Raw genomic sequence first — 12,741 nt, 5'->3', positions numbered from 1 at the left:
AACAATATAATTTATTACACTATTTTTAGTACAAATAAATTTACAACAGAGTGGAATATTTTCTTAAATAAATTGTATTATAATTTATTATCTCGATATGCAAAAAAGAGATATGCATTCATCTTATTCCTTTCTTGTAATAAATTATTTACAAATGTATGCGCGCAGGATAAAATTCTCTTAAATCTCGCAAACCCATAAATTTCATATAACAGTAAAACATTTGAAATCCTGCATTTTAAATTAATTAATATTTGAGTCATGTTGCTTCGTAACCTTGTTTTATTTCCCTGAACCATGTCATACACGTTCTTCTCGTAATCAATTTAAAGAGTTTTAATTCTTATCAAATTGATAAAGTGTTATCGAATCAAACACGTTTTAAACCCTTTTCACATCAGCGTTAATGCTTATTTTAGTAATGGCATCATGGTCTTTCTGTATATTTCAATACTTATCAGCTATCGAGCAATATCAGTTAGATAAATGCTAAAGATAAAAAACATTTTTATCGTTAGTAATAAGAGGGAAAAAATATAGATACATAAAAAGAAATATATAGTATGTTCTATATTAGAAGTTACAAATAATTTCGAAAAAGTGAATTTTCTGAAAAAAAATTGCTCAAGCATTTCACAATTTTAAGATGAAAATATGACACAATAAATTTTTTATACATTTTTTTAAATATCAACATTACCAGTATTTAAAAAGTAGATAATTTTTGTATATAATACGCTCCTTTAGTTATTCTATTTATAAAAATGTTGATATAATGTTGATAATAATTATCAACATTTAAAAGTTTCTGAGATAGTTTACATTTTATGTTGAAGTATGTCAGAGTAAATACTTTTATACATAAAATAATAAAATTAGTTGACACAAAAAAGTACATTATATCACTCAAAAAAATTAGGGGATCACTTTTTCTCAGTAAATTTTAAAACTGTATAATTAAGAAAAAATTTTTTGTAATGCGCGTTTTTTGAAAGTAATTATATGTTTTATTCATATCAATTAATTAATCTTTTATTTTATACATAAAAATATGAAATTAAAGTTATTAGAAAATATAAATACTTTATATGATGTGTTTTACACATATACGTGAAGATATATCAGAATAAAATGTGAAACACCTATCTTTTCTATCGATTTTTTGATAAGCTTACTTTAATACTTTTATATGCAGAATATCTAGAGGAAACTTATTTCGTTAAAAAATCGTATATTTCCATTAAAAAAATATCAATGAGATTAACATACAATAATGCGTAAAAAATGTGTTGCGTCATATCTTCCTGCTTAAAATTGTAAAAGCCTTATGCGTGAAAATAATTTTTTCATAAAATTCGCTTTATTAAAATTACTGAATTTTGATTCTTTAAATAGAACAATCAAAAATAATAATAAATCCAAAATGACGTTCTTCATCATTGTATAATTCACTTCTTTTATATAGTAACTATTAGTGATAGTTTTTTATAACTAGGAAGATATAAAAAATTTTTTTTAACGTGAAATTTTTTAGATTCGATTTGTTTTCGCACCTGCCAGTAATTACATGCAGAGGGACGTTACATCCGGTCGCGAGACACCATCGCACCTGGGCCCCCTTTATTCAGAAATTCTGGTGGGGGTTGTATGCACAATAGGTGATTGTCTACATCCGGAAAGCTTTGCTATTTGTTCGAGACATTTCCATACATATTTGTCGCAAATTTCATGTCTGTTTACAAGCGAAAGCATTAATCTACTAATTAGCAGATTTTCTGGCAAATATAAATTTGCTTTCTGAGCAAAGATATAATCATCTCATATAAACGTATAAATGGGTAAATGAGATGTATGGAGATATGATTATTGATTGTTCTATAAATGCAAACAAGTTAGTATAAATTCTTGCAAATCGATATTTCACAAATTCAGTCATTTAATTTATTTTTAACCTAAATTTTCAATAAGAAAAGAAAAAAAATCAGTTGCAAGAAAGATTTTAATTTTATCTAAAATAAACGTTTTCTAAGCATAACAATTGTATTCGTAATTACATATGTAACGTTTCTCATAGACAGATTAAGGTTTATCATGGTAACACATAAAACTGGAAATGTCAAAAGGAGCGAGTGAGTCTTTTTAACAAATAGGGTTCTTATCTGCCACTGAACTAATCTTCCCGCTTTCTGTCGTACCGCTATCATTTAGTTTTTTAGTCGACGAAAAAAAGGGAGGGAAAAAACGTATATCCGGTATACGAACGCAATGGTTTTCACGCGGAGCTCTAATAAGTTCGGTTTAAGCTTTATTCGTTTGACGTTTAAAAATTTTTCTCGATGAAACTTCGCTGATGAGTTCGATGAGTTTTTAATAGACGATAATGATTCTGCAAGGCGAAACTTCGATCATATACCATCAACTGGAGTATGTGTTCCGACACGTTGTAATGAAGCCGGGAGCGTAAACTTCTAAGAATAGCGATGCTTGAGACAAGATGAAGACTGACGTGCATTTTCGCGAAAGAGAGTGTAATTAGACGTCGCGTCGACCGTTATCAAGATCTATGCGTATGTAACAGTGAATCGCTGAGTAATTAGGTGAACGAGAATAAACATGTACAACTAATTCAACGGTACGGGTATCCTTTCCGTTTTAAATTACTTAAACAACGGAATGATCACTTCAAAAATAACTTTCTCCGAGAGAAGTTTGCGTACAGTTAAGTGGATGCACGCTTTAAAAATTAATTAAGTTAATAAATCCATCAGTTGGATTGGACGTACTCGTAAAATTATTTAGAAATTCGTTATTTATTTAAACAGACAGACGGAAAATCGTAATTAACAATAAACATAAACGTAAATTTATATAAATTTACTACGCACATATGCATGTCGAGTTTCGACAAAAACAATGGTAGATGGGAACTTTAGCTGATTACTTATTTCGTTCCATAATAAAACGTAAGTAAGGATGAGTAGGTCAACAAGCCAGCATAACGCAGATATCTACGTAATAATATAGTACCAACAGTGTTGTAAACAGAGGAACATTTCAACCTTTACTCGGATCTTTTCCAATTAAAGTAAAGTACCGTTGCGTTGTGAATGGTGGAACGTTTCAGCCTTTATTCAATTCCTTTTCAACCAAAGCAAAAATATTGGTTATGGGACTTACAATAAAATAAGATTCCTTATATTAAAACAATTAACAAATTACAAATGGACCTTTAGGAATCGGCGCTGTAATAATTGGGCGTTTATTTCGATTGATCTAAAACAATTCTCTATGAGAATAATATATTTGTCGCGACAAATATATTATTTATAGAGGATTGTTTTAGATCAATCGAAATAAACGCCCAATTGTTACAGCGCCGATTCCTAAAGGTCCATTTGTAATTTGTTAATTGGTCATAGATTTTGTTTGAAAACAAAATTAAAATGTATGTAACTTAGTACTACTGTATTAGCACATAAATATTTGTGGTGACTTATATTAAGCTTTACCATTATTCAGACTTTTTAAGAATCGCACCTGTTAATTTCTTTTTTTATTGTATATAAAACTTGCATTCCTTAACGGTTTATGCAGCAGCATCGATAGTCTTAAACTTAATCCCTTTGTACGGGAATTTTTGCAAGAGATTTAAGGCTCCTGACTAATCATCATATTAGATCGTAACACGTCACAAGCAAGAAATGACATACTGAAGTTTTCTAAATGCCATTTATAAATATAAAGAAAATTTGATAAAATAATGAGATTATTTTTTAAAACTCTTGTAAAAAAAAAATTGACAAACTATCCTTATCCCCCCTCTCAACAGTCAGTAAATACTCGTAAAAGGCATATAAAAGTGAAAATAGGCTACGCATTGAGTAAACGCACTTCATATGCCTTTTATCATCTTTTATGACTATTTACTGACTGTCAGAGAGAGAGGGAATAAGGATAGTTTTCATTTCATTCTTACAAGAATTATAAAGCAATTTCATTATTTTGTTTTATCTCTCTCTTTATTTACAAATGGCATGCAAGAAACTTAAACGAGTCATTTCTTGCTTATGACGTCACGATCTAAGATAGTCACGGAAACTAGTCAGGAACAACTTAAGAAAAGTTAAAGCGCGAGAATTCGTTACATCCGAAATACTGGCACAGAATGAGAGATTAGATCGACACGGAGAGCTTAAAAATGCAAGCTCTAAATCTACCACGAATCCACCCGTGCTTGCGATGTAATTCAGGATCGTCGTGCGAGGATTCTTGAAAGGGTTCATCGCGCAAATGTTTAACGAGAAGTCACTGAAAAACGCGAGGAGCGTTTTCATGTATCCGCGCAATTTGCTCGATGCAGCACGTCCGTACAATAAGTTATGAGCGAGCCGAGCAAAAGAAGAAGGGCAAACGAGCGAACCTGGGTCGAGACAGGAGGGAAGATTGTGAAGTATTTCTACTCGTATAAATGTTTCAAAGTGGCGGCAAAGACACGTTTTATTCCAGGCCGCAAAGCTTGTGCCTCGAACTTTACATTTTACGAAGTCGAAAAATTATAACTCGCATTCTCTGCAAATATTCTATAAAACAGGAGTATGTGAATAGTACGTACGACGTAAAACGCAAATCAAGAGGCGAGAGAGACTTCAGAACGTAAAAACTTTCGTCTTGCTCTCTTTTTTTTTTACAGTCGTTACACAGTTATAAACGAGAGTCGCTTGTGAAACATTAAGTTTCACGTTGCCGGACGGTTGCATTTTGTATGAAAAAACTCATGTGCACGTCATTAAATTTAATTTGACATGCTGCGATCTGATGAAACTTTAAAATGATACTTATTGCAACGTTTTTAATATAAAACACGATAGCGTATTAAAAAAATAAAATTGTTAAACATCATTTGTGTATATGATGGGTATTTTTATAAATTTATTGAACTATACTAGATGTGTGATAAATATGTCACTCTTCACGAACTTATTTTATTGTCGAATTAAAGTCTATTATCAAATTTTGCATTATAAAAATATCGATGTAGATATTTCACAAAAAATTTGTTGTATTATATATATTTTTTTGCATTAAAAATATTGAGTCCTAAGAAGAAGGATTTATTCATTCAAGTCTGAAAACATTGCGAAAACCTTATGGAACGTTAAATTAATTATTTACTTCCGATATTGTAATAATCCCGTGTTTTGTAAAATCTTTTGCAACATTTTGGAAATTCGAAAAACATTTATGAATAATAAAAATTCTACAATAATGTTTCGATCTTTTTTGATGACAAAAAATATATACTTGTACTTTTCTACATTTCGGTAACTTTGAAAATCTTCAGTACTTTCTAACAAAAATATATTAATTAAAAATTATTGCTACTCAATTGATTAAAATACTGACAGTGTTTTTACCAGTGGTAGATCTTTAATCAGTATAATCAATAATATATATTTACTTTATATAAAATTGAAGTACTCTATACGCATTTAAAAACAAATGCATTTTATATTACTCTTTATAGAAAAATATTTTCTTTTCAAAAGGTTGAGAATCATTATCTGAAATGAATGGTCTCTGTCCTTCTAGATTACAGTTGTCATCGTGAAAAAACGAAACGACGAAAAGTAAACTAAGAATTTAGATTAAACGCGATGTCGGAGGAATTCATTCTTGGTCTCACAATGTTGATAGCAATGGCAGTAACATCTTTTAAGAGAAATAAAGACAGAGAGAGAGAGAGAGAGAGAGAGAGAGAGAGAGAGAGATTTAATATTGTGGAAATTCATTTTACTCTTTCGCTATCACTGACGATAAGACCATACTCAGTTTGTATTAAGTGATCGTCAATAAGTCGTACCGCCGTGCGCTAACTTTTGCATCGAAACGACCATACGATGGAACGAGGAAAAAACGAGGCATGGTAGAAAGGGAAAAGTATGATAATCGGAAGCTGACGGCGAGGTATTGACGTCGATGCGGGCATTGGCTTCCACGGCAGATGCTGCTTCACTGGAAATTACCGTCTTCATGTCGACCAAAAGGTGGCCAACAGGTCTCTTGATATTTGAACACCTTTCTTTCCAATCAAAACGATGTCGTACAAATAATTTCCTATTTCGCTGCGCGAGCGCCTTCTTCGACAAACAATGCTGATTACATTTACGACAGTTAGATAAAATTTATCTATCACAGAGTTAACGATCCTGCAGTTAATACGTGTCGATGAATCAGATACAAAAACTAGAACAAGAAAGTACAGTTTCAGACGTGGTACAATAATGAATGAAAAAAATGTTAATCCAATTATCGAGGTTCAAGTTCGGTAACTCTAATCTCATTGTGTGGAGGGTACTAAAGAATACCAAACGAAAAAAATCAAACTTAAAAACTTCGAAAATTTAATTCAACTTTATTTCGTTTAGAATCGTACCATGTTCGAAAGTTTAAGGCCTGGTTTATCATTTTCTTGTGGTTAGACTTAACCTGGTAATGTAATAATTGTGTCTTTCTAGCTACGATTAATCACTAAACTGACGGTTTTATAACTTGATGATGAATAACTTTTAAAGTTACCACAAAGTCATTAATTTATTACAGTGATTAATCATAGCTAGAAAAAAACACAATTTTTACATTATTATCAGGTTAAGTACAAGTCTAACTGTAAGTTAATCTGAAAATGAAAATGCGACACCGCGCATTGTGGGAAGCAAATGGCGATTTATATAAATATGAGGGATGCATGAGGGGTGCAATTCGTTGCAGCACGAATTATTTCGCTCGCATGCGGCGAGCACATGCTCGGGGTTCGAATCCTGCCGAAAGTGTAGCTTTCCAACTTTAGACAAGAAGACATTCTATACTTGACCTTAATGGCGCCGTTCCAATGCGTCATTCTCGCGGCGCGGTGGTCTCGAACATCCTACGTGTTTTTTTTTCCTTTCTCCTTCACGTATTTTTAATTATGTCTTTCATATCTCCTATCGCGTTTTCATTTTCCGATAAAACCACTGAATCTCGCAAACGCGTTATATAAAAGTGTTGATTATTAAAACCTTTAAATTATTAAATCGTGACGGAAATTAAGCCTGAGGATTATATTTCAAATGGACGGTTAAATCCGTGCGATCAAATCCGTGCGTCTCTTTCGTTTCATTCGTGTTAATACAGATTATCCGTGCCAATGGCGTATCGATGTACCCAATCTCGATACTCACGTTTACCATTAACCCGGTACTCCAATCGGAACACTCCGAATCATGGCTGGAATTCGCGCTATTGTTGCGGAAGAACGCTCGCCATGCGGAATCCTCGCGCGGAAGCGACCACTGCACACGTACATTCACACATTCGTGGAGTGTCCACACGAATGTACGAATATCATTCGAAATTAGAAATTCTTTTCGCAAGACGCACGCGAGCGCACAACCCTTTCATCCGCCGTACCCTTCGCCTGCCTTCATCGAGGTGTAAATTTTAACCGCGTCTCGAAAACGCAACCGAGTGAATTTTTTACACGGCGCCAACGCTCTGCCGCATCATTCACGCGAGCGTGCGTTAAATATGTAGCTTGTAAACCGATTATCATTGCAACGAATAATCTCGCATCATTGCGCGGAATTGTTTTCGACGCAATAATCATTCCTGCGAACACTAATTCGCTTGACAATAATTTGCATTTCATATAGTCATACTCAACGGCTAATCGTTATTAAAATTGGAAATTATTTAATTCAGTAGAATGCGAAGGGTGTCGCACATAATAATTTTTTATTTCGGGAAACAAAGCGCACTTGCTGCAATATTCGCATTACAAAGGTGAACCTGCTAATCGGACTAAAGTAAAATTATAATATGCGATTACAGTTTTCATTCTAACGTTGAAAGGAATCATCTTCTCTGGTTTTTTTTTAACGTCAAAATTGAAATAAAATCAATATATTAGAAATTTAAAATGCCTATTACAGTCAAAGCTGGATCTTCATTGCTTCAACCTTGACTAATATACACTATATATGTACTTGCAATGTTATATATGCAATAATGATTTTATATTTAATAATGCATTTTAATAAATTTATTAAAATTTATTAACAGTTTTAACATATTAATATTTCTCTCAAAATTGAAATAATTTAAATTCCTATGAAAAGGATTCTTCCATGGTGTTTTTAGCGTCAAATTCATTGAAAATTAAAACGTTAAAAAAAAGTGCGTTGCGCAATGTTTTCAACACCAGAATTGAAATTATATAATACAGCTTCGTTTCTCGATCGATAAACATGCCGTTTGCTCCAAACTGTTTAATCCCTTCGTGTACTAAAAGGTTTCCCTTCTCGCAATGGGTGCGATCGCCGCAACCGTGCGGATCGAACGAATCCGTATGAGTACACCGAGCAAAATACCTGGATACGTTGTTACTTTTGAAGCTGACCATTACTCCGTTCGCCAGCGTTGGCTATCACGGTGGTCGCTGGAGCACGCTAGAAGTTAGACCGCATTACACTTGGCTGCTCACACGCACACATACGCACGCACGCACGCACACACACACATACACACACACACATGCACGCGATTCTACCGGAAGGCGTCGGCGCAGGAAAAGAAGAAACGACGTTCGCGGCCACGTGTACGGAACGTTCGCAAGAAGCGACACGCATCCTTCCAGCGCCACGTTTCCGGGCGAACTGATGAGCAGCCACGCTCCGCAGCCGCTCTGCCCCCACTTCCCGTCGCGCCGCTCGACCCTTTCCCGCCCCTTTCCCGTCCCGTCTTTCGTCCGCCACTGCCGACAAGTAAAATCGTATAATCGTGTCAAACACGATAAAGTAAGCCAAGATCGGTCAAATTTTGGATGTTACAAATAATACATTATATATATTCTTTTATTAAATAAATTCATTCCAGATACCAATTTATTGCGAGCCGATAACATTCGGTTTCAACACAATCATTCTGAAACGCTAATAATCCCCCCTAAACTGTATCCCTTAGCTCTTGTAATAAAATGCATTGCCCTGCGTCGTCGAAGTACCTGCTCTAACAATAAGTGCCATTTTATATAATTTGAAATAAAAGCATATGTTACATAAAAGTTACTTAATGTGCGCGCGAAATAACTAAATCGATGCTGCCATTTGCTAGAATTCATACGACAGAAATAGATTATATTTTAAAATTGTATACGACGAATAAATAGCACGTCTAATTATATTTGCGATAGCAATTAACAAATTGGTCTGTCATAAATAGATTCTGTTCCTTTTCTTGGAATAAAATTTGATATCAATTTAATTAAGAACGTGTTGATTGAATTATTTAAAAGCTATAACATAATAAAATCAGAAATTAGTGAATAGTGACAGAAAAATTAGTGCATGAGAATTAAAAATTACCTTAACCAATCTAAATAAGTAAACTCTGTGTTACAATGTCATTGTTTATTCCTATGTGAAACTTTTATAGGATACTTTTTAATATTTAGAGAAGACATTTTATTAAAATTATTGTATAAATGAAGAAAATGTCGCCATTAAAAGCATCTTTTCGCTGTCTCATCCAAGTGCGTTGCTTCGACATTTCTTCCAAGCGTATCTTTGTCTCCCATCTTTCTTAAACGCATCTTTTACCGTTTCTTGCCAGTAGCGGATTTACATCTCCTAGCGCCCTTATAAAGCTTATTCGATTCGTGATTAGGATCTTCATTTTTATTCCTTTTAATATCACGACGATCAACCCAGAATAAATACTTCCTTGTTTCCATTTAGCTCTATTGGTCTGTACTTTTCACATCCTTTTTTAACTTTAAGAATACGTTAATAAATTAAGGAGACGTTCCTTCTTCCTAATGTCGGCGATTCTGGATCTATTATACGTTACGAATTTAAACCTATATACATCACTGTCTCTGGCAAAACCGTCTCCCTGCCAGCTATAAGTGCAACCTTCCGTCGTCTCATAAGCACACCGTTTCGCAAGTGTGTGGCATCATTCATTCCACCGTCTCTCAAGAGCACAGTGTTTAGGGAGTCTTGTAAACGTACCGTTCCGCTAGCCTGTGGGTTACCGTCCTGTCTTTCATTGTCCCTCCCTGTTATCCGTCTCTGATGACAACCGACATAAGGAAGAAAATGTAACGCAGCTGGCTTAACGCGTTACATTTTCTTTATCAGTATATACATGTGATACATATATAAAGTAGATATATGTTTATATATGTAAACCTACTACGTTTACGTGATTAATCCATGTGATTAAAACCACAGAAAGGACTTTTAATCGCCCTAAGTGAAATGATGAATCGGCGCAAGTGTCGCTAAACTTCGATTTAAATTTCTACTTTAAATTACCTGGAACAAATTTTTAATGATAATTATAACATTCGTTTAAATTAATCGACGATACCTGTCTTTAAAATTATTCGAGTAATACTCGAACTAATTAGTTTCGAGGAAATAAAAAAAATACAAAATCCCAGGCTAAGATTGCAGATATGCAATGTTGGATTAAAAAAGCAAAACGATCTTGTCGTTTGCACACGGAGAAAAATAATTTAGAGATGGATACCTTACAAGACTAGTAAAAATATTCTGGCTATTTTTATCGAATTTGTGATAAATTTCATTTACCTAAAAAAAGGTAAAAATACCGGCGATTTAAGATAAAAAGTACATTATGATTATAGTACATCATTTCAAGTGGCTATATATTATCTTATAGTAAGATAAATTATACTTTCAGTAAAGTAAATTATACTTACAGTAAAGTAAATCGTATTATTTTCAAGATTGACGAGCACAAACAACTTTTAGAACTTTTATATTTTACTATGCAGTATAGTAAATTTTGTCAATGCAAAAGAAACAATTGTTGTCAATAAAGTAAGAATGATTATCATACGACAATCTGATTACCAGAAATGTAAAGAAAATTTTACATAAGTAGGCACGTATCCCTATATAAACTTGATAATTCCATAAAGTTTACTAGAATTCTAGTGTATAATACTGTACATTTTTCTCCGTGCACCAGTCAAAATATAAAAAGCAAATTACAAAGGACGAAATTAAGAGACGCCTGAAATATTACACAAAGCTGCTATCCCAGGAAGAAACTTCATTTCACGGTATTTCCGGGTTTACACCGGGTGGAGGACCGACCGGAACGTGAGTAACAAGATTCTAGGGTGCGGAAAACGGAATATCGTCGTTGCGGGATGGCGTTATTTCATTCGGATTTTGACATAGCATTCGTTACACTTAAGCATACGATTCCCGTGTATGCAATTCCTCCGGAATCCCTTGATTGAACTTTCCCGTCACGTTCTATATCTTTTAGTTCAAATCCCTTGCGTTTTCCTCCCTGCAGGCTTCTCGGCGTTCTCTCGAAGGCAACTAGTTGAAACTGTTAACGTATCCAGAAAAGCGTTCGGTCACAGTAAAGACGATCCTATCGTGAATAACGTCTGGGACAGTCACGCAATCCAGAGAGAATTCGTCACGACTTAACGCGCGATTCATATTTCGTCAAAGAGAAATTTTAGTGAGAGACATACTTATGACAGGCGAAAATAATTCAACCGCCATTAATGTCCCAACAGTTTCTTTTAAGCTAGATGTATAGCCTTCTTTCATCTGGAATTAATTCCGCCTTCTTTCATTTCAAAGACCATGCGAGAAAATCGTCGCTAAAATTATTGGTAAAATATTTCTTTATACCCAGCTATAACTACTAATATATTAACTAAATGTTAAAATAGATTAATTAACCTAATTAAGTAAGAGGCATCCTGTATTCGATAAGATTCTCACTTTAAATTATTAATATTCTTCTAAAATGTTTATTAGCATCAATATTATTAAATTACTTGTCCGTTTAATATTATTACTATAGTTCTGTTCATGGTTGCGTTCTAAAACTGAAAAAGATTTCGGCTCGCGGTTTGCAGAATTAGATATGTTCATAAATTCATATCAAAATATTTAAGCTCTAAGATTCGCTTTGACCGAATATAAAGATTTCTCTTACTTAATTAGATTTATTTTTATCGGTCTAAATTCGTATTATTATAATTGTAAATTAACTAATGTCACATAACAATTTTAAATTCCAATATAGAGAGAACGGCAAACACTTGAAAAATATTTTATGAGAGGCGTAGGAAGTGCAAGAGGAACAACAGTGGCGCACTTGTTAAGAAAAATTCAAGGGGACAGGTATAATCTCGTAGGCAGGTAGATAGCTTTCTGTCGCCACTATTGTCACCGAAGGTCGTCGAAGGAAGCGACGAGACATGTTTACATTGAATGAGAGTTTGTAGGAACGGCAGGTAAAATAACCTGCTTGTTTAGATATTGTCAAACTCGAGATGTCAAGCAACTACTAGCTTTTACCCGTTTACTACGTTTAATCCCTTCCCACAGCTTTAGAGTTACATTTGAGATTGCTTCTGCTATCGTCTATCTGTCATTAATCCGGCTTTTGTTTTCACATCGCGAGACAAACGCCATCCAGGTCATCAATTGCGAACTCCGGCGTCCGTTCGCTCACTGAAATGAAATTACGAACATTTTCCGGTCGATATGCCGCAAGTTGCTCCGAAATGGCAATCTACGTGATTAATCTCGTAAAAAAATTAGTTTTGAACCCAAGAAATTAAAGTGATAAAAAATTTTCTAATTTATAATCCAGTATGATTAAATATATTTTTTTCTTATAATGTACAAATGTTTATCG

At 33.8% G+C, this 12,741-nt stretch overlaps 1 protein-coding gene across 2 annotated transcripts in view; it reads right to left on the bottom strand.

Annotated features, from left to right (window-relative positions):
• Positions 1-8,640, bottom strand: part of LOC108758801 (uncharacterized) — a 107,161-nt gene extending 98,521 nt beyond the window's left edge. For both annotated transcript variants that reach the window (XM_018503931.1, XM_018503932.1), the window contains exons 1-2: positions 8,588-8,640; positions 8,409-8,486 (exon numbers count right to left, since the gene is read on the bottom strand). In XM_018503931.1, coding sequence (XP_018359433.1) covers positions 8,409-8,440 — 32 coding nt within the window. In that variant the 5' untranslated portion in view covers positions 8,441-8,486; positions 8,588-8,640. The remainder of the gene's footprint in view (positions 1-8,408; positions 8,487-8,587) is intronic.
• Between the last annotated feature and the right edge of the window lie 4,101 nt (positions 8,641-12,741).

The sequence above is a fragment of the Trachymyrmex cornetzi genome, unplaced genomic scaffold, assembly GCF_001594075.2.
Source record: "Trachymyrmex cornetzi isolate Tcor2-1 unplaced genomic scaffold, Tcor1.1 scaffold16, whole genome shotgun sequence".
NCBI classification, from domain to species: domain Eukaryota; kingdom Metazoa; phylum Arthropoda; class Insecta; order Hymenoptera; family Formicidae; genus Trachymyrmex; species Trachymyrmex cornetzi.
Note: the sequence above shows the minus strand (reverse complement) of the source record. Positions and strands in the feature narration are given on the sequence as shown.